The 23,900-nt window shown below is 41.1% G+C and overlaps 1 protein-coding gene across 1 annotated transcript; it reads right to left on the bottom strand.

The window, feature by feature from the left end:
- Positions 1–9,897: 9,897 nt before the first annotated feature.
- Positions 9,898–20,665, bottom strand: ogfrl1 (opioid growth factor receptor-like 1). The gene is made up of 7 exons (XM_031876164.1): positions 20,311–20,665; positions 17,580–17,666; positions 17,348–17,426; positions 17,024–17,102; positions 16,237–16,303; positions 15,587–15,732; positions 9,898–14,068 (listed from the first exon to the last, which is right to left on the bottom strand). Exons 1-7 carry the CDS (start codon positions 20,494–20,496, stop codon positions 13,522–13,524), a joined length of 1,191 nt encoding a protein of 396 aa, XP_031732024.1. The 5' UTR covers positions 20,497–20,665; the 3' UTR covers positions 9,898–13,521.
- Positions 20,666–23,900: the final 3,235 nt, after the last annotated feature.

Genomic DNA, 23,900 nt, shown 5'->3' with positions numbered 1-23,900 from the left:
ATATGTATATACGTCATTATGATGTAACCTGTGTAGGTTTTATTTGGCATGTTGAGTGGCGACAGGGGAAAGACGTACAGAGGAAGCAGAAACAGTGGGTGTTGCCTGTCTGCTATTCTAGAACTAAAAATATACAATCTGTAATACATACATAGGGAGGATGTGGCTGTACCAGAAGGTTAAATGGGGGTGAGTCTACTGGGCCGGCGAACTCAGTAGATCCTACTGTGTACTGTACATGAAGGAAACTGTAAGATCTTTATTCAGAGCCTGAAATTGAACGGATGTAATTTGTGCTCGTGAACACTAGAGGTCATACCAGCCGTGCGTTACTGTACACTGAGCCCCATCAAGTAAGTGAACAGCAGCAAAACGGTCCTAATCTCACCGCGGTTGTAGGCTATTTAAAGAGTTACAAATGCCAGGAATTTATTGATGTTATTTCATATTAGAATATTTAAATGTGTTTATTTATTACACTGAATAACAGCATACATTTAACACATGTTTACTCATTTCTCACATGTGCACACCTGAGAAAGACCATGAGATAAGGTTCTGGGGAAAAAAACCTAAATACAACTTGATATAATATTGACCTTGACTATTTGTTTTTTTTCAAACTGTTTCTGTGAACATACTAAAGTGAGGATGATTTACAAGTTTCATATATAAAAAGTATTTTTCAATATTAAATTGTATTTTCATTATTTTTCATATATTGTGTGCACTGTATTCTACTTGTGTGTTCTACTGTTTATCACATTTTCACACTGAAGTGTTATATGACTTACTGTGCATAGTTTTTAAAATTGGGTGATAACACTATTTGCTGTAGTTTTCTGATGGGACACTGTCACCACAAGGTAGAGCCATGGTGTCACAGTTCCACCATCTACAGTACGACATCACAGCTGCACAGGTTCAATTAACAACCTATTATGATGTTTGGCTGACCTAAAAAATGAATAAAATTGAATTATGAGTAACACAGATTCGACCAGACTGGTTATTGCACATCATACGTTTCTCTGTCTGGACAGTGAGTCTTAACAGCACTATAAACCGGTGTGTGGAGGCATGGTGTTAATAAAATAAGCATCTTCATGCTACATTCTCTCTGACTGCAAAAACATCCCCCGGGGTCATAAACTGGGCCGGTAACAGCTGATGAAAAATAACAGGAAGTTCCTGTTTGGTTGCACAGCAGAAAAGCAGAAGTCGACTTTCTGCACCGGCTCCAGTTTCTACCACGAGACGTGAACGCCCCCGAAACCAAGTCTTCCTACAGTTTCAGCCTGTCATCGAGACTGAAGAAGAGTCGAAAAGTCTGCAGTCAGGAGTTTTAATGCACAACAGTGTGTCTGTGAAAGATTACACAATGACCCGTGTAACGGACCGCCTCAAGGCCTCTGCACACCAGCTCCATATTTTCCGTGTGCTTTTTTTTCCCGTTGCGAAAATTCGTAATGCAAGAGAAAACTGAATTAATCACGTGGATGTAATCATTAGTGCTGATGAATTAACAACATTAGCGCACAATCACCGACTGTCTAATCTTACGTCCTTTGTTTTGAGACCATCCGTTCTGCAATCACCTTCGATGATCTATCTTTAGATTACGCACCTCCATATTTGTTACATTGTCGTACTGGGAGACGAACCAACCATAGACTGCATAGAAGTAGTGGACGTAGTCATCGTGGCGTCACCCACTGGTCTGTGGACTGCCGTTTTGAAGCCTCGAGTTAGGCGATTTTGCCGTCGCCATCTTGGATTACGGCCGTCACCATGTTGTTTTTTTCGCAAACCAATTAACAGAAGCTACCATATTTGGAATGCGGAGGAGTGACGTAGAGGAGTTGTATATGATTACCAGTCTCCAGTCTCTGAACTCTTAAGATCTGCCACCTCAAGGATGAGAGGGGAGAATATTGTGAAGTGTCTCTTTAAGAGCACAGCGGCGCGTCGCAGATCACGCTGGGAGGAAATGGAAGACCAAAGGACAGGAAGCACATGGAGACACCATCTGTTGTTGGGCAACAAAGCAGTAAAAATAAAATTGGCAAACTGGAGACACACACACACACACACACAACACGACATGACATGACATGAAGCAAATGGCAAGCAGAGTACAGGCACAGACCGTATCAACAGTGTGAGCACACATTGGTCTGAAAATGATGCTTCGACATTTCAACAAAATTCAGCAACAAAACTATCGAAGAAAAAAGTCATGATCAGCTCAAAAGACGGTGGCCTTGAGCTTGAAAGGCATATGATTGGCTTAAAATGAAAGTGTATGCTGCTTTACAGTGTACAGTGACCACATCTCTACATGTGCTATAAATATATTTTTACATTTATATAACTGCATTTTTACACTTGAATAAACAATAATCAAATGCAAAGACAGTTTTTTAACAATATGTGAGGGAGTAGTTATATTTATACAGACTTACAGTTACAACCGGCCCTTTGAGGGCGACCATGATGCTGATGTGACCCAGAGTGAAAATGAGTTTGACACCCCTGTTATGGTGTCAACTACAAACATGCTTCCTCTCGCTACTTCTCACTAAATCATCCTGACAGTATATGAAGTACCCCTACATGTTTTCCTCAGAATGAATTGTAATAACTTAGGTGTTCCCTGAACTCCTCAGCTAGCGCCACCATCAGGTAAAATATGTAATTTCTCATTTATGACCAATTACCTGCGAAGCTAATGCTCTAGGTGTACGTTTATTTAGAACTAATGAGCGAATGTTAGCATGCTAACATCCTTAACTAAAATGGTAAAGATGGTACCTGCTAAACATCAGTATTTTAGCATTGCCATGGAGATGGCAATGCTAAAATGGCGTCCCCCATGGGACCTTATTTCGGAAACAATATGTACAGTTGTCGGTGGCGAATTGTGCCATGAACTACACATATGTTTGTCAATTTAAAAGATACTTTTGCACGTGAAGAGAGCAGTAGTTTGTCATCATGATGTTCTGTGTGAAAGAGAGAACTACAACTCTCGTCTCTCGCAATGCACCACCAACATGTTTGTTACCTTGGCTTGCAATACCCATCGTTGAAACACAATTTTTGGGTGTGATTTCTTTCTATTTATGTATTTTCACAGTCTAATACTACCATTCGTATTTTCTCCAAAATAAGGTCCCATGGTAAAGTTAGCACCTAAGTAGAGCCTCACACAGAGTCACTGTAGACTCTTGGTCTCGTCAGAAGAAGAATCCAGGACGCACACTGACTTCTAGGATGTTTAAAGATGTATTACTCAAAGTCGGGGCCAGATGTAAGCCACAGACAAAGCCATTTGTTGGTATCTTGCTTCCATAGTTTAGTGTCAGGGATCAGGATGTTCAGGAAGAGCATAATGTGGGAAATGAAAGCTCAAATGCGTTCTGTGGATGGTGAATGTTTTGTGCATAAACATGAGCTGCCATGTATTTAATACGGAAACATTGCAGCCATTTGGGGTCTGAGGGGAAATGATTATTTCTTACCACGCTTTAAAAAGCTGTTGATTTGTAGGTTTCGTCTGTCATGACAAATCCACAGAGACACACACATTCAAACACTTATCCACGCTGTATAATAAGAAGAGATGTTTTCTATATTTGTTCTTTCTTTGTGGGGTGGGTGGCTCTTAGGCCAGTCAATCAGCTGCCATCCAGAAGACAAGGCAGAGCAACTCCACATCAATCACAAAGTAGCCCTACACTGCCTCAGCACTCGCATGTTCTATGCTTGAGCACACATTATGGAAGGCCCCCTCATTCTGTCAGTACGGATCAGGTGAGTGTGCACATACGAGATGCATACACAAACACATGCACACATTATGTGTTGTGATGTAGGCCACAGTGTGATATCATTGCCATTTTCAAGTACCTCCTGCTTTCACTTTTTCAAATTACACTGAACTGAATCTGAACAGTGTTTTGTGTTTTCAGGGCGGCTGATCACATCAAATATTTGTGAAGACTAAGCTTATTTCAATCAGGAGAGACAAGTCAGATAAAGAAAAGATAATTGTTTATTCTTAACAGATGATATGTGATGATAAAGTCTTCAGAGTCTTTGGCGCTTGGACTCTAGAGAGATTTGTAATGGAGGGGCGTCTGCCCTGAGCAGCCGCAAGATAAATCCCCCCGTGGAGTCCAGACACTGGTGGTGATAGTGGCTGATGAGGCTGATAGAATGATGAGTTGATGAAGTTGATGAAGCTGATGGATCTGTGAAGACTGGGCGGAGATGGTGGAGGGTTGCGTAACAGCAGCATGAACGTACTGAAGGTAGAGAGACAATCATATTTAAAGACAGACAGCAGCAGGATGATAGGCCAATGATGTAATAGTGTCGTTGTGCTATTGTATAGAGAGACCAGCGGATCTAGACAGCTGATATCATGATCGACAGCCCCAAACAATAACAGCAAGGACATAATGAGCGTGCATGCATGAGGAGTGATCGGCAGATGTATGGGATATAAGCTACGGGCTCAGGCATGCAAGAGTAGTCTTCCTGACTGAACTTAAGCTAGAACTTCATTGAACATTAATCAGTGTTCGATTTTTAAATAGAAGAGCACCAACCATTCCCTTTATTAGGATCTCGCTATAATGTTAAAGTGGCCTTTGTACATGTACGTTGACATTCACCTTGTTATAATGAAATGCCAACAAGCTTGTTAGACACCTGCTCATTAGCTGCTTTCTAGAAGCAGCAGGTGTTCTCGTTAAGATGAGACGGTTTTTCTAAAGTATAATAATTGTAAGAGAGGAAAATGTATGAATCTTCTCTGATGTCTGAAGGTTAGGTGGATGAAGAGACAGAACAGGTCATCCCGGAAGGAATAATACAATGTAGGGGGGACCTACTGCAGAGAGAATGTTCTCTCTGATTGACCTGCAGTGTGGACATGACCTGACCTATCTGCTTAATAATTACATTCCTATGTACAATGCGGGGGCGACTGTGGCTAAGTGGAGAGTCCTTCAATCAGAGGATCGGTGGTTCGATCCCCCGGCTCCGCTAGTTGCACGTCGATGTGTCGTTGAGCAAGACGCTTAACCCCATAATTGCTCCCATAGTTGTGCCCACAGTGTATGAATGTGATAGAATCTGATCAGGTGTCACTTAGTCGCTTCCATCAGTGTGTGAATGGTTGTGAATGGGTGAATGATGACAAGTAGTGTGACAGCGCTTTGAGTGGTCGGAAAGACTAGAAAAGCACTATACAAGTACAGTCCATTTACACTGTGTAATATAATAACAGTGACATCTCATGGGTTTTAACTTTTAAAGCAGTCTTGTTTTGCGTTGTGTTTCCCTCACATTAAGTTTTGCAATTCTGGCAATATTATTTTGCATTCCCCATGATCCATAGGAGCAGTTAGTGTTTCAAGTTATTTCATTTCAAGTTACTCATTGTCATATGCACAACAATTACAGAGCAGATGTTGATGGCAGTGAAAATGTTAGATCCCAGGCTCCCTCCAACAATGCTCGTTTTGAGTACGTATAAAAGAACAGCTGCTCTGCCTGGCTGGGCTGGGTGGAAGCTGTGGCTGTGGATATGGTCATTGATCCCACCACTGCTGCCCTTGTGATTGAATCTGTGATGCTATGGTTATGGCTTTGTCAGCTGTACTGTGACTACTCTTCACTGCTTCTATTAACATGTCATCCGGTAGAGAAAACTCTCCAGCATATCTAATCAGGCCAGCAAAAGAAATTGGTTCACCCAAAACTCTCCTACTGGTCCGGAAAAACGTTTTTAAAAAAACAAACTTGTATGTACTTCTGCGATCACCACACATCACTCACAATTTGTGTTGCTTTGTGACAGACAAGCATCGTTTTGGACCTTCCGTGATTTAATCAGATATGATGGATGCACAAGAGTTCAGGAATACAGCAGCTTCAATATGGCCAGCACAACCATGTCAACTCACTGTACCCATACAACCCTTGCATGTAGTTGGTGTAACACTCATTAAAAAACAAATCATACATATTAACAACCACAGAACAGCCATGGCTGCAGTCACAATCACATGGCTGCAGTCACAATCACATGGCTGCACCAATCGGGGTGACTGTGGCTCAGTGGTAGAACAGGGTCATCCTTCAATCAGACGATCGGCGGTTCGAACCCCGGCTCCGCTAGTCGCATGTCGATGTGTCCTTCGGCAAAGGCACTTAACCCCAAATTGCTCCCGTAGCTGTGCCTACGGTGTATGAATGGGTGTGAATGTTAGTTCGAGTTCTGATAGGGAGGTGGCACCTTGCAATGGTAGCCTCTGCCGTCAGTGTATGAATGGGTGAATGATGACATGTAGTGTTAGTGTATTTAATGGTGTTGAGCTTCATTTTTACACGAAACAAAAAATAACTGTAGCTGTGGCGTCATAATGAGGTGTTTCAGCTGCTGGACAGCAGTGAAGGCCCAGGTATACAATGCACGGCACGCCACTGCTTTTCTCTATGTTGTGGTCTTAACTATGTGAAGACAGACAGATCTGATTAGCTGTTAAACCTATGCTATTTTCGGACTCATCACAGGCCTAACAGAAATATGTTCACGCTGGTATATTTTTAATGCATGTTCTCTGTAAAAACAGGCATCTTATATAAGACAGACACAATAAACTTCCTTTTTTAAAACGATATCATGCGTAGATCATATCTATTATGGTAGCATGCGAAGCTGCTCCCTTGACACTTCATCTCTGGTCTCTAGTGTTTTTCCCATCAAAGCTTATCAGCTGCAGCATAAAGGGTGAAAGGATTGACGCTATCACAGACTGGAGAAGTAAGAGAGGTTCAGTAGGAGTGAGACGAGTCGCACGACTACAGAGTTGATGTTCTTTGAAGACTCTGGCCATCACGTCTTTCTTGCTCCCGATGGCAGCAAGCTTTCTAATCGCGTCCCTCTCATTATCTCACAACTTCTTGTGGGGAAAACCGTCATTGGAGAGAGTTCTTCAGTCGGTTTGTATAATGTAAGATCCTTGTATTATACTAGTGCCTCTCCAGCTCTCTTTACTAAGAACTTTAATCCTATTATACAGCTGGCAGATCTGCTGCAGATCTGTCCTTTGTACTGGAGAATCAGAGCGTTTCTTTCTTGTCTCAGCTCTGAAAGGCATCACATGATTGACTGTAAGAAGCTTCGGCACTGGCCTTGTACATGATGAATGATTAACGATTTCTCAAAACTACATTAGAAATGTAAGTAATGGTTGTCAAGCTTTCAGACTTCAGAAAACACCAGCGATGTGTTCTTATTGTGAATGCATTTACGGACAGGATATCTGCTGCATTTATATTTATTACTCTATTGTTTTTTATTCATATGTTGTTGTATTTTCTTTAGCGATCTCTGTTGAAATAAAGTTCTGTTCAAATAATTTTTAGCTCAGCTGTAGTTAATTGTCCTTTTGCCAGCTGTCTATTTTCTCACTATGTGATATAACCCAATATATATATATATATATATATATATATATACGTATATATAGGTTATAGGTCTATTGATCCCTTTAGGATAATAATATGTGGTTTTCTTTCTGAAAATATGAACCCTTGTGTTTTTGTTACCCTACAATGAGGGGAGGGTTGTGGGGGTCTTTTTCATTTGATTTAAATTAATAATTTAAAAAGTTGGTTTGGTTATAATTTGCTGAGTCATGCACAAAATAACAGCCCTACTGCTATATTGCCTGCTGGCTGTAGTGGCTTATGGGGACACTTGAAACTAGTCAAAATGTCTGTGATGAAAAAGTTCAGTTTTAATAGTCAAAATAATTCAAAAGCAGCTGTGTGCGTTGTTTGTGACATATATCTTCAGGTCTTATCTCAGACGTAATGAAGCAGTTGGTTCTATTGGCATGCCTTTGTGCTGGCGACAGCCGTGAACGGAGACATTATGTTTTCAGGTTCTACGTCCGTCTGTCTGTGTGGTCCGTTCTCGTGAATCTTAGAAATGCCTGGAGGGGATTGCAGATTTGTCAGGAACGTTGACTTGGACTAAAGGGTGAACTGGTTAGAATATTGTGGTCAAAGGTCACTGTGACCTCACAAAACACATTTTTGGCCATTTCACAATTTCACAAAATTGCAAATTGAATTGTTGGCGAAGAGGTAAAGGGTTTGCAAGCTGTGTGTCATCTCTTTTCAAGTTTTCAGTTTTCAAATTGTTTTTCCACATGATGTAATGTTGGTGGATCAGGAATGAATCCAGCATACTAGCGATAGCACAAAAGTCAGATCCACAAATATCTATACAATCAAAGACTACAGAACTCAGCAGGGGACTTCACTGAATAACTCTGTCTTTATCTGGTTACACATTGTCCATTCACCCTCACCTGTGCCTGTTCAGTAACTTGCAGTGAAATTGACTGTACTGAATTGAAAGAAAGTTTGTGTGTCAGAGACAATCAAGCTTAAAAAAGAGCAATATTGATGTCAAAGAAGCGAGGATTTGTGGCTGCATCACCTGTCTGCTTATTTGGGAACAATACAAGACAATTAACTTGGGAGTAATACTTGCATGGTGTACGAGAAAAGCCAGCCGCATCTCATTTGTCTAAGGAAACCAAACTAAAAATAGTTCCAGGTTGACAGGACCTCAATAAGGTGGTCAATGTCTGCAGCAGAATAACTGGCACTGCACAGGAAACTCTGCAGGATCCATCCCGTCTGTTTGTTCATTACATCAACAGTTTAAAGTTTCTACAGTCTGGAACCCCTTTCAGACTTCCACCATCTAAAACCAATCAATTCAAACACTTCTCCTGCCATCTGTCTCCTAAACTCAAAAGGAAAGGGTAGCTATTTGCATAATGGTTTAACGTATTGGTTTTTGTAATCTTTTTAACTGACTGAGTTTTTACTGTGTATTTATTGTTAAGATCTCAACGTGAAAGCCTTGGTTAACTCACTACACAGTCGTTTTTTTCTTTTTCCTCTCCTTGCGTGATTTTTTTCCCTCTCAAAAGTAAGCGAGGCCTTGGCAATTGCCACTTAATGACGTGATGCCGGTCTGGTCTATAGAGGACGTGGAAAGCCGTGGGCAGGTTCGTTTAAAATCTTGAATGGAATTGTAAGTGGGAATTTTGTAGGTTTAAAGGAATAATTGCAACATTGCATTACCTTAGCCTAGCTTACCATAAAGACTGGAGGCAGCCGGGTAGGTTAAAACAATATGCTTACTATGGCCCTTTAATAACTAACACAGTGTACCCTGTTTGTTTATTTCATACACAGTTCATGTTACTATTTCTTCGCAAACAAGTGTGGGCGTCACAAGTGTGGTTGCAATCATGGTACCATTGACCTTTCCAGAAATTCATTAGTAAGATTAAGAGGTGTTGGTGCTTCCAATCTTTATGCCAGTCTATCTTAATTGCCTCCCTGCTATATATAAATATACATTTTTTCACTATTCCTTTTAATAAACTGAAGTTAAAAAAAAAAGTCATGTGAAGGATTTATCGACGCATACTTAATATACTATGTGTTGATGTCAACGTTAGCAATGTAATTATTCAGTTTCTTCATTCATTAAAAAAAACTTCACCTGCTTTCTGGTGCTTTCCTATTTTCTATAATTTAGCAAAACAGAACTGCTGTATGTTAAAGCTCAACCAGGGAAAGGTGCTCTGCTGGACCTGCCTCTTGATGCAGTGTGACTCTCCAGTCAGTGCAAGGTTTTAAAACCTCATTCGTCAGAACTAACGGTGGCTCTTCTGCTCTTCTTCCTGTTTACCTCAACCAATGAGATTACTCCCGCCTCCAGAACAGCTCTGCACCTGACGAATGCTACACACAGTGTTCAAGTTCGTTAAACACTTCCAGAAGACAACATTCTTAATCCACATCCCCATTTTTTATTAGAGTTAAGTGTAGCAAAGTTCACATTTTAGGGCAAATGTCCAGTTATTGTGGTCCATCTATGTCCAGCAAGCATAGTGAATATTCATCTATGAAACAATCACATATTCATCAATAAGCCAGATACAAACATTTTCAAGTATCATATATTGTTAACCTTCTCCTCTACACCAACTCCTATTGGGTTTATTCCTGCTGTTACTGTACAGTAATCATACCCATACTGTATATGACTATAATGCAAACAATATTGTAAATATCAAAATGCTGTACAAAAAAACAGGATGTACAGGAAATCAGATGGGAAAGACAGTCCTTACAGCATACAGATCAACATAAAAAATACAAAAAAGGCACTTAAGAATATCAGTTACACACACACACACACACACACACACACACACACACACACTCGTACATCTATATATGTACACACATAGTATACTAAAAATTCAGATACGTGAGCCCATTTTATCACCTGAAAAGTTACAATTGTATCAGATAAACTTGGCTGGGGGAGCGATGTCGAGACGTTGTCAGCTAACGATAAACAGGAAGTCAGGGAGAAGTGTTTGAATCCCCATCACATGCATCACTGCTGTCTTGCACCTCGCATGGCTTTATAATTTCACTGATATCTCATCTATTGCAATGAGGAACTCAAAATGTGTTCGAAATGAGACCTTGAATTAAAGAAAATAGCCTGAACTTGTCTGTGTAGGTTTCTGTCGCTATTGGCTGTCTGGACAGCAAGACACACTTTGATTAGCAAACTAACACACAAGCGAGGTGGCGCTCTCAACCTCTGATACAATGAGGGTGATGATGCGTTTCTGAACAACTTCTCAGAGGTGAGTGTAACATCTGCTTCACTTACTTGAGCAGCTGTTAACCCTAAAAAAAGAATTAGAATCAGCAAAGAGCTATTGTTGCATTCTACTTCTTAATCTAGTGACTCCTGCGCCCTCAGTAGTGTACAGCTCTAGGGGAAATCAGATTTTTTTTGGGAGTTTTTTGTACGGAAGCCCTAAAAGGAAAATGAGAAGAAAACATTTTCGATAATTTTGTAAGTCTGGTGTAATTTGTTTTTTTGTCCTCCTGTGTTCATCATTTCAAAACAGGTGAAAAAAAAGTTTTGCCAACATTTTTGCCAGCATAGTTCCTTGAAAATTTTTTTGGAAACAGGTAGGGAAAAAAGTTGTTGCTTTACTGTTTTCACATGTATCAACTGATTTTTCTTTTTAGAGCTGAACATATTTTTTGTTCAGGATCTTTTTTCTGTGGCCAAAATGAATATTGCAGCAACAAACAAAGATTCTCCTTCCAAAACCTTTTCCCCTGATTAAAAGAAAACACAAAAATATTTTTTACCTGTTTTTAAGTCATAAACACAGGAAAGTAATTTAGATCAGACTGAGAAAATGGCTTGACTGAATGTTTTTTTTCCACCTACCTCTCAGGGCTTCCGTATCTTTGGCATATAAACGAACCAATTTTAAAATGTTAAAAATCAGACAAAAATATCAGCAGCTGCACAAACTTAGAACCTGTACAAGCTTTCAACTGTCATATTCAGTAGGATAAAGTCAACAGTAGGGCTGGGCAATACTAAATATTGATATTATATTAATATTGAGATAAGGGCTGGGTATTACCTTTTTGGATATCATAATATTGCACACGTGTTGTCTTTTCCTGGTTTTACAGGCTGCATTGTAGTAAAGTGATGCTATTTTCTAAAATTACCGGATTGTTCTAGCTGTTCTATTGTTTGCCCTCTACCCACTTAGTCATCCGCATTACTGATGATCACTTATTAAATATCTTTGTGTAAGTATTTTGTAAAAGCAGTGGTCAACTCTACAACATCGATATCGGGGTATTTTGTCAGAAATATTGCAATATATCGCCCAGTCATAGTCAACAGCATCACCACCAAGCTAGCACCATGTGTAGCCTGGTTAAAAACAAGGACAAATGATTACAATCAATCATGTTCATAATGCGGCAAGCTCCCGACGTCAGTACGTTATTAATGTAGATCTGTTTCTAAATCAACGACCTGGAGAAAACTGACGGCGCTTACGTCAGAAAGACACAGATTGTCAAAAAACTGCAACACACCACACATGACCGTTTTTTGATCACATAAACTGCAGTCACAGTCCACATCCAATCACCTTGTTACGTTGAGATAAAGGGCTTTTAGGTGACACTACGCACCCTGTGGTGGCCATATTGGAGGTGTTCTGCTTTTGGAAATAACAGCTGAGTAAAAGATTGGCTCTGTGCTGTTTTTCACAACCAATTCCACTAATGAAATTCAAGCCACCATATTAGAAGGTGGAACAATCTGTAATTATCAGTTGGAATTCAATACTCGAGTTAGCAGCAGACCGTGTCATGTACTCCAGTGCGAGGCGTTTGTAAGGTGAGCTCTGATCGTCCCTGCATGCCTTGTTGGCCTCAGTGAACTACGCTATTGTTGGCCGCTTCGTTAACGCAAAATGGAGTAAACTAGAAAGCCGAACAGATAATAACCCGGACCCGAAACCATCTAAAACTAAATGTGCTAAAGCATTGTCGGATTCAACACCAAAGCTGGAAAAAATGTTGATTTCAGGTAAAAAGAAATAGCTGCCAGCAGTTATATTACAGATCTGAGGTCACTTGTTCTTTTTCTTACTCAAGTGAGGCTACGGAGACGTAGCGAATGCATGGAACTCCAACTCTTCAATATATTTTACCGTTAGGCTTCATAGAATGAGTTTGTATCATTACGTGGTAGTTCTTATTAATACCTCCATTATGACTTGTTTGTTTGTCTGTTCGTCAGCAGAATTGTGTAAATTGGGGGGGGGGGCTAACTTCAACTTGTAGACGGTAAAATTTCAGAGCAGATCAATATTGAGTTGTGCCTGCTATCATCAACAACAAAGTGAGGATTTCAAGTCGATCTAAAAGAAAAAAATATAGTTTCAAAATATTGCTTTGACGATTTAGTCCACTCTGACTTTCTCACTTTTCCTTAAGTCCTTTTCACAGGATTTTGGGGGGGGACAAATTCTCCCTGACCTTCCTCTTCACATTATAATTCTCACTTTACAACACCTGTACAAACTACGAAGTGAGTGTTGTTAGCCAAAAGCTATCGCAATGACCAACACGCCAATCAGCAACATTTGGTTCTAAAATGGTCTTCAGCATCGGGGACCACGTTTCATTTCATCTGAGTCACAGACCAAAACGTCAAATAAGGCAATCTTCTGTCTAAGTTGTTCCGTAACCACAGCCCTTGATGAAGCTTGGCCAAGGATATGACCTCCCACCTCCTGAAACACCTCAACCCCGCCCCGTATTCAGTACAAACTCATTTACCTGCAAAGAAATAACGTCATAGTTGTTAACAATAAGCCTTTAACCTGAATTGATTTCACAAATGCGTTTCACTATTACTGCCTTCTTGACTTCTAAAAACAACTTTCTGGCGTTAACAATGTTTCGTTTTTTTCTCCTTAACATCTCAACCTATTACTTTTAAAAACACCTGTTTTGTTTTCTGCCTTCAACACCAGATAACAATTTGAACCGGACCCCCTACAGAGGAACGACCTCATTGTGCTCGCTCCTCTCTCCTCGAGCTCCCGCCATCATCAACGCTCCCTCCAGTCCGGCCGCGCTAGAACCGAGTCCCGCGCAGCCCTTCGGCCCTTCTCCGTCCAGGTCCGGGCAAGTCACGGCATCATGGGAAGACCCGATAATCCCGCTACTACCGGTGCTCTCCTCACCCCTCCGCTGTTGCTCCGGTGTCGGAGCGGGCGCTCTGATCCCGCTGCTCCCAGCACCCTCGCTGCTACCACCGGCACCAACACCGCCGCCTCGCCTTTTGGGTGGCGGTCCCCAGAGGAAGGCGTGGGCGGGCCTGTAGTGCTGGCGGGCGTAGCGGAGCAGGCGTCGGCGGGTGGCCGGCAGGCGGATGGTGTAGACGAAGTATTCCAGGGCGCTGTGCTGCATGTTGGGAAGTGTGTTGTGGCACAGCGACTCCTCCAGGAACAGACGGACCAGCGGGGCCTTGAAGGCCTCGTAGCCCAGCTCGCCCAGGGACTTCAGGATGCGAGTGATCCGCAGGTAGTTGTGCTGGGACCTTGAGAGAACAAAGCAGGACGTTCTTACTATAACTCATAGAATAAAGAATGTCTACTGTGTAAAATGACAATAACAGTCTTATAAATGCAACCTTGTATTAGATGAGATATGTCATCATATTAAATGTAACTTTATAATGATGTTAACCATGTTTTTCCACTAAATCAAAAGTCATTTTTGAAAATGAAAATGTGAAAGACGGACGAATTAACCAATCAACTACCTGCATTCACACCGTTTTTTGTTTTACTGCTAAAGCGGTGTACTCCACCAGCCGAAGTTGGTTGAACTGAACTGAACGGCACCTGTAACCATGGTAACTGTTCCCATAAAAGAGGCTGACTAGCTTCAGAGTGCTTAAAAGATTAAAATGAAACCCTCTAAGGCCACATGGACAACATACAGAGAGAAAGAAATGCCTGGACATAGTTTTCTATTTTTGCCAATTCTGAGCTTTTTTCTTTCAGTCAGTATCATGACATGTACGTGACATGATTCAGGGGAACCTGCCCTTTCTTTCTGGTGCAGTGTAAAGTCACAATCATGCATCACTGAGTGAGCATACCATATTTGAAAAAAAAAAAAAGTAACATTTTTTTTCATTGTGAAAAGTTCATATCTGTCCCCAGACATCTCCGCCTCTCGCCTCTGCGGTAGTTGCTGCTACAGGAAGACATTTTACCATCACGGCACTTACACAGAGACTCGTGAGCTGATCATCTCAAGGTTCAGACACAATTTAAAGCGTGTCTCTATCATGAACGGTTCCAAAGTTATTTGATGTTTTGTAGAAACATGTCAAGGCTTTATGCGCAAAGGAAATTACACTAATATTTCCCCGAGGAACACGAGACTGAATCATCTTCAGTATTTGTACAATTCAAAAGACTTAAATGTCAACATGCAAATACAGAATTTCAGCAACAGATTGAAATGAAAACAAAAATGAACACTGTATGAGTCACGGTGTTGCATTCAACTTGAGTTCTGAAATCTTTGCCGATTCAGCACCCTCATTAATAAGAAGTTTGTTTCTAATGGTTGTCTTGCCTGAGAGCAGAGGCTGAATATTCAATGTGGTATTAAAAGCAAGAGAAGGGAATACAATCATACCGAGCAGCTGCTTTATGGGGGAGAATTTGTTGTTTTTCACATGGTTTGCATAATGGCAACAATTAGCTTTGGATGCTAATGTTTAGAGGTGGTTAAAGCAGCAGCACTGAGGAGAAAAACCCCAAAGTGTGACATTCGGTTGGTTATTTGGCAAGAAAAGTCAATGCCTGTGAAGCTGTCGAAATGGGATGTGAAAGAAACCCTTTAACCATCTGTTTGTTGACTGAAAAGATGTTGTTCACATATGGGCTGCTGACAGAACAACAATTAATTAGAATAAGTGCCTTTACAGAGGGCACAAAAGCAGCAGAGACAGAAGTTTGCACAAATTCTCTTTTATACCCTTAACCTTCTGCAGTGTGTGTGTGTGTGTGTGTGTGTGTGTGTGTGTGTGTGTTTTTACTCATTAAGGTGCTGGAAGCGCTCCTGCCAGTTGGGAGCCCGGGCAACATTGCCACTCTTATCCAGCAGTTTGACGCCGTAGAAGTCCAACATGAGGGAGTAAGCTGCCAGGAATCTCCGCTTGGCTTCCCGAGTGCTTTGGAATTCCTGACGGGGTCAAACACGGCAGATCAGAGACCAGCAGACAGGTACGACAATGCCTTCCTGTTTGGCGTTAAACATGCATTTTGCAACCGAGTGCAACACGCAGATGGACCCAGAATTTGTTCAGAGACACATTTGCACTCATTAACAATATGGTTTCAATTAATTTCAGTGGAAGAAACACACTTGGGATACAAACATTCATGTGGTTTACATTAATAATGCTCAAGCCAATGTGAAATATATTCAGTCAAAACACACTGAATATTTCTTTTTACTTTTGAACCTGGTTGTTCCATTTGAGTGACTTTTGTAAGTAACTATTATACAGGGAATGCACCAACCTTCTTAAGTGCATCAACTTAAAGTGCACTGTCATTTCAAAAGGAAAAAATATCATGTAACATCATGTTAAAAGGAATGTTTTTAATTCATTGGTTGAATGCTCAGTCGCTCAGCCATGGCAAACACTCAAGTCTCTATACAATGTGTACTTGTGCATCTTACTTTGATCTCCTCCTGAGTCAGTTCATGTGCGTAGAAGTTGAGCCCTTGTTCTCTTAATGGGAACAGCCTGCGACAAGGAAAAGGAATAAAGAGAAACCCAACATCAAATGAAAAGATTTGCTCATTTGCTAATGCAGTTGCCGTAAACCCTCGACCCAAAATCCCTTATTCAGGTTTTGGTTGTACTTATTTCACTCCTCAAATAAAAACTAATAAAAGTTGGCGACAGACAAAAGCTAAGATGGCAACGAGCAAAAAATAAAGATGATGACGGGCAAAAACCAAGCTGGTGATGGCCAAAAGCCAAGATGGTGACAGCTAAAAAAAAACAAAAAAAAAAAACAGATGGCGTTGAACTGACCAAGATAGCAACATCTTCAAAACCATATGCCACACACCAATGGGACACGTCAAGGTGAATATGTCCACTTCTTATATACGGTCTACGGTTAGTCCTTCTGTTATGGTTACAGCGCATGCCATATAACCGCATCATCACAGGTTTGATTCCCGCTTTGGGACCTTTGTTGCATTTCATAGCCTACCACTGTCTCTCTCCATACTGTCCTAAATAAATCTGAAAATCTGAAAATGTCCCAAAAATATTGTTAAAAAATGAAACTATAAAAGCTAAACAAACTAAAAATCGGCTAATTCCAATATGCAATTTCAATTCTAAAACATGTCTCATAATACCATGCCATTAACAATCCAGTTACTTCCGAGGAGTTTGTGCCATCACATGTAAGGTAAAAGAAAATGAAAATACACAGATGAAATGTCTCACCACTGAATGTAGGTGTGATTGTGCTCCAGTTTGTCATAGTCGCCTCTCCACTTAGTCAGAATCTCCTCTACGTAGATGCCTGAGAAGAGACAGGAGCTGATTAGCTGCCACACACATTACTAGTGTGTGCGTGTGTATATGTGTGTGTGTCAGCGTGTTTAAATATTGGATCAGTCCACTAATCTGGTGGTCTTTCCCAGTCAAACATGACCTTTAGCCAAACAAAACTCACTGAGCCCAAAGTCAACATTTCCTCTCTCCACAATGGCAGGAGGTCTGCATGCAAGTGTGTATGTGTGTGTGTGTTTGTGTGTGTGATCTCACCATCAGGTACTAGAGGGATCTTGTTCAGGTAGAAGCGCAGGTTACGGTATTCGTTGGGTAGGCGGGTCTTTCTGTAGTTCTACAAACACACATAGAGCCAAGAAATCACAGTGGGTGTCAGCAATATATAGACAACATCCGTGCATTGCATATCTACATTTGTGGGCATGGATTTTGTTTGTGTGTGTGTGTGTGTGTGTGTGTGTGTGTGCGTGTGTGTGTGTGCGGGTACCGGGTAGCTATGACGGTATTTGTAAAGGTCCCTGGCAGCGTAGAAACTCCTCTTCATCTTTGGACCGGACTCTGGAGATTCTGTCAGCTGGGAAACAAAAGCAAGAAAGAAGGAAATAAAATCAGTTGAAAGGCAGATCTGAAACAAGACTCCGTCCAGCACTCATCTCACCATTCAGCTGAAGCAAAAGCACCGCCTTTGCTTTTTAGAGGTCGAGGGGCTGTCATCATCCATTTCTTTCTAGCAAAGGAGGACAATTCACATCGCCACAGACGGACGCTCGAATCTCGATCTGATTCTCAAATAAAATCTGGGTCATGCTAACTTCCACTGGACAGAAAGGCTCGCAGTGTTCCACTTGGCCCCATCCTGTTATTCATTTTGTTTTGTGTTTTACTTTAGAAAGGCTTGGTACATGGCATACATATATGTTAGTATCCAGGATGCCGGATCACATTTTATTTATCTTTACATTATGGAGCTGGACTCCAGTACATAAATCCAGCAAAGATAAACATATGATGACTAAATCCAGAAGAAAAAAACAAAACAAAGCAAAAACAAATGGAAATCGTGTCATACATACGTCATACCACGTAAATGTCTAATAGCTTGGTCTAAAGTGGTCTAACCAAACTAAATTCCCATATGCAGTGTGGGAAAGTTCCTATTTGAGTTTTACATATCCAACACAAATTGTTATTCTTCATTCCGTGGAGTCTCCATGGTGCGTCACTGTATCTATCATATGCATGTAAGAGGTGGACGTAGTCGTCGTAACGTCACCCATTGGTTCGTGGACTGCCGTTTTGAGTTTGAGTTTTCGCCATCTTGGTTATTTGCAGCCAGTGAGCAGAAGTGACCATATTTGGACTGAGGAGAAGTGACCGAGAGACGCCGTATGCGGCTCTGGTAGCGGCAGCGACCTGTCAATCACAAGGTAGCCCCAACCTAAAACATACTCTGCTTTATGGTCTATGTGACTCTAAATGGACCATAATCTACTAAATGAACATCATGCTGTATTGAAGAAGACAAAACTAGAGATTGAGACCATAGACTCATGTTTACAATGTTTACTGTGGTAATAAATCAAGAGAGAAGTAGAGTCATTTTCTCATAGACTTCTATACAATCGGACTTCTTTTTGCAACCAGAGGAGTCGCCCCCTGCTGGCCATCAGAGAGAAGGCAAATTTAAGACACTTCCACATTTCTTCACTTATCAGAACCGGGGGTAGCCGTCTGGTATCTACGCAGTGTCTTACAGTATATTGTGTGAGGCTTTGCCGTTGCTTCTTCCACATATTTGCCACATCTAGCCACAATGTTAGACCACCGATGGGTTCAGTTCCTTCTCCCATGGCGCTCCCTGATATATCTGACTATATCTATGAACCATATACAGGACAGGTATATTAACTACACCAGAACTCAGGTCTCGTATTGTTTAACAGCTTCACCCAGTAATTCAATTCTGTGTTACGTATCCTAATTTGTACAGCCATGTTTGTGGCTTTTGTGATTTTTATTTTTACCTGATCCTGATATTCACATTACAAACTGCATGCTAACTTTTGAGGCAGGGGCGTTTCTAGGATTCAAAGAAAGGGGGGGCTTAGCCCCAAGGAGAGGGGCATGTTTGCGCGCCATGCGCACATCAATTTTTTTTGGGGCCCATTTGGGGCCGCGGATATCCATTGTTTCAGACAGTTCATAGATTGGTTCAATCAGAAAGAGTGATTCTGCCCTGTAGTTTTGCTTGCATTCAGTGTATGATAACACAAGAGACAGAATTGCAGGGGCATCGTGAAATTTGACAACAGAAATATGAACTTTTCTCAAATAAAGAGAGAGAAATAATTTTCCTGCTTGTTAAGGGAAGACGGATAAACTGGCTTTCATATCCGCGTCACTCCCAAATCCTAATTCTTAAAGGGACCGCACACAATGGATGGAGAATGGACCTGACAGTGTCAACTTTTGAGTTGTTTACTTGTTTTATTATGAGCAGGATTGTAATTTGAAGGGGGAGAAAACATACAAACCAGAACGCACGCACATATGTAGCATGTTAGAGTTATAAATAACTTGTCCATGTGAGAAACAATAGTTTAATTTAATGACATCACCAAAATAAAAATGAAAAAAAAGTTTTATTTTTATTTTTAAATGCCAAATTAGTCTGACAACAACCACCCAGCGAACTATTCTGAAAATTCAGGGCACAGCTAGGGACCAATACCCATGAGGCCCTAATAAAGTATTTTATTTCCTTCATAAACCAGCTGGCAGACTGGGACTATATTTGATAAATAACTAACACAATCGTGTAGCATGCAGTATGTAGTCTATACTGCCATGTATGCAGGCGTATCATCACATATAGTGGTGTTGTCATACATCAAATATGTCTTAATGAACGTGGCAGTAACAGTGAAGCGCTGCTGACCGGATTAAATGCCACAGCGAGGTGTAGTAAGTGAGTAAAGTTCACACAGCGTTAGCCGCCTAAAATTGACGTTATTTTGAATGACGTTTGGCGCTAGCTGGATGCTCGCCTCAGCGGGACACAGCAGCACGAGTCGGAGCTGCTCGATTGCCCTTTCTGTGTCCCGGCCTCGTTAATAATATCCGCCGCCGGTGGCACATGTTACCGCACTGTGTCTCCGGTTCTGCCCCCACCCCCCGATAGTGTCATCACATGCTACATACAAAACCCCTCACTGTACCTGCGGGGACGCGTCCTCGGGGTCTCCGGCGGCCCGGTCACTCTCCGCCGGGCTGACGGAGTCGGAGATGCCGCTGTCATCTTCAGCCGCCGGCTCGTCGCTCTCGGAGTCCGACCCCCACGTCGAGTCGCATTCCTCAACGGTGCTCGGCTCCTTGAAACGCCAGCTGCCCAACAGATTTCCCATTTAAAAAAACATGCAAAGACCCTCCGCTCTCTTCTATTGTTCTCGTATTTGCACTTTAAAAATAAACACTACATCATTTTGTCCACAAACTCGTATTTGTTTGGTTGGCAGTGCCGCTGGGCTCACGTTGCCCTCAGAGCGCAGCTTTTTAAATGGCAGAGAGAAGGGAATTTCCAGATCAGCAATGATGTGCGTGAAGTATGAGGGGTCATTAGTGCCACAAAGCAGCAGGATGAGTTCTTAAAGCTACAAACCCTGAATTCTGAACTGAATAGGTAATAATTGTCTTGATGGTTGCCAGAAATATCATCAAATGATAGTATAGGCCTAGGTCAACTAATTAAATCACAAAAAATGTTTTATTGTTTCCACCATAGTGTGATTACAGACCAGATATGAAAAATATTTAGCTTATCATTAAGCTTGCTGTCATCACTAAATGCAGCCATGTACACATTATAGTGGCTATTTTTATTCAAAGTAGATGAAATTCAGCACTACTCCACAATTGTATTACTTGTAGGGTTGAATGAGGCTGCTCTGTTGTATTTTTGGTCTAGCTTGTTAAAGCACATCAGTCATACATTATCAATGTGGGATTTTGCTATTACCGTGCAGAGTGAAGCCAATGACTTACATTCTCTCTACTGACCAGCAGGGGTCGACCCCTCTGGTTACGTAAAGAAGTCTACAGAAGTCTACGAGAAAATGACGATGACATTGCCGAACTCAAGGCTTCAAAAGAGCAGTCCACAAACCAATGGGTGATGTCACGATGACTAAATGAACTTCTTATATACAGTATGATTCCAACGTTAATTGTTAATGTGTCCTTGGATTTCAACTTATGTTTTGCACATGTTAAATATATGCATGTAAATATAAAGGTTATGTTCTTAGTGCCTCTGCTGCATTTCATGGCAATATTTTAGATTTTTTTTAAACATGTAAAAACACAACAGCGTGTCTACATTTTGAGATAATAATAATTTAGTTTTTCATATGTAGAATGCATATTGTATATTGCTTTGTTCCTCTAAAGTCGCTGGCACCATTTTGCAACCCATTATTTTATAGTTCACAAGGTCACTGACAAATCCCTCCCTCCTCATCCAGTCGCTTTGTGGCATTAATCGCTCCCCATACTGAGTCCCGTAACAGCAGCATCAGGACCAGAACTGTATCACGTGACACCGGGACAGGAGGAGGTTACTATATCCTCCTCCCTGATATTATCAATGTCACTCCGGAACAAAGGGAAACTGTGAAGGTTCTCCTTTTGGACAATCCAACCTATGTTTTGAATTTATGATATCATGGTTTTAACTAAATGGAAGAAATATGTTAATTGTCGTCTTATTGCTCATTTCACTTTACTTACAATATTTTATTTATTGAGGCCATGTGTAAGCATATTCCAAGCATTCCATTGGGTGATTTAAGGAAATCGTTCTTATAAAGAAATGGGGATTACATTATTACATTAAATCAAAATGACACATCTCCACAAGGTCATTCTGAAACACAAGACAAAGTAAACCAGTATAACAGTAATGAAAATTAGTGTGGAGATTATATGTATTACAAGTGTGATCTTGTCAATATGATCACATATTTATGTAACAATTAAAAGACTCTATTTGTTGTTTGAAACCTGATTTTATGATAAATGTAAAGTCTTCAATTCAAATAGTACTGAACTTAGATAGTAATGTATACATAATTTGACTGCCTCATTAAATCTGTCTTAATTTTAAAGGGACAGTTCACCTCTGGATTTAAAACGACATAATTGTCCTCTTACCTACAGTGCTATGTCTATCGATCTGGATTGTTTTGGTATGAGTTGCATAGTTTTGGAGATATTGGACGTAGAGATGTTTACCTTCCCTCCAATATAATGTCTATGTTATCTCCAAAACAAGGCAACTCACACCAAAAACAATCTAGATCGATAGATAGCACTACGGGTAAGTGTTCTGTTACTTTTGATATTTCTGTACTTTTAGTTAAGTAGGGTATTAAATGAGGACTTTTACTTCTAACTGAGTACTACCTCCACTTGTGTTTGCCTCAGTATCATCATAGCTTTATAGTCTACACTAAAGGTGTGGGTATGTGTGTGTGTGTGCGGGGGGGGTCCTTTTCCGATGTGATGACCCAAGGACTAAGGATGCGTATGCTGTATGGATTGTAAAGCCCTCTGAGGAACATGTTTTGATTTGGGTTCATAGAAATAAATTGAATTGAATTGAAAGTAAAATTCTGCTGGAATATCAGCACAAATTCAAAGCAACTACACTTTAAAATGAAAGTTAGTGTCGACCTTCAAAATCACACACAAATCCGACCCTCTGTAAGCATTTTTGGTTCGGTCGAGCCTGCAGGTCGACCAGCCTCACACCGGCAAGAGGGCTCACCTCGGAGCGGGAAACTTTAGGGCTCTTGGCAGCCTGAGCGAGACCTGTGACATTAACGTTACTCTGATGTGTCCGGTTCCTCCTGCTTGGGGCTGTCGCTTGCTGCTGCAGCCGGTGAGACTGAGTCACAGAGGTCGGGGCACAGTCATCTCTCTAGTCGGCCAAATGTCCAAATCGAGTGAAACCAAAACATGAGCTAATCGAGACTGTGTGCCACAGTACGGGCGGCTTAGTTTCTGTCTTGTCCGCAAAGTATGGGAAGTGTAAGTACATCTGAGTGAACCCTGAGTCATTCGATGTGAAATAATGTCTATACCAGAAGCAGCTTAATAAAGTGAACCCCTTACAACAAAGCTGCAGCTTCTATGATGCTTCATATTTGTTGGTTGCTTTCATGCAGGCTTTCATTATTCTATAAAAACAATGGGAGTGAATGGCGTGTTTAAGGCCAGATTGGAGGCCGTATTTATCGGACTTCCCAACCACCATATGACGACTCCAGCGGAATTCTTCCAACCATTAATCAGTTATTGTTAAAGGTGGACATCAAAGTATCAGATGACTGGAAATCCTCTTTGAAATGTTTCGAGAAAAGCCGTTTAGTACATAACAGTAAAAGACTAAATTAGAGGTGAACACCGCCATCTTTTAAAAATTGTATTTCCTAATCTGAGGGATTGATGAACAGCCGGTGACGGTATCAGCGTTTCATCTAAATCTGAGCCAGGCGGCACAGCGCATTTTCTTTCCCGTTGACTTTACCTTACTTTAGCTCCAAGATTGTGTCGGCGACAAAGGAGCTTTCCACCAGTAAGCTTTTTTATTGCTTTCAGTCCGACCTGCTTCCCTCTGATGGGTTCTAGAAACACCACCACAGACCGTTTATTGACAAATAATGACTCATACTGTACACTGCTAGTGTGCACTTCCACTGCTTACACACACACACACACACACACACACACACACACACACACACACACA

This window comes from Anarrhichthys ocellatus, unplaced genomic scaffold (genome assembly GCF_004355925.1).
Source record: "Anarrhichthys ocellatus isolate YVR2014 unplaced genomic scaffold, GSC_Weel_1.0 scaffold104, whole genome shotgun sequence".
Taxonomy (NCBI): Eukaryota; Metazoa; Chordata; class Actinopteri; order Perciformes; family Anarhichadidae; genus Anarrhichthys; species Anarrhichthys ocellatus.
Note: the sequence above shows the minus strand (reverse complement) of the source record. Positions and strands in the feature narration are given on the sequence as shown.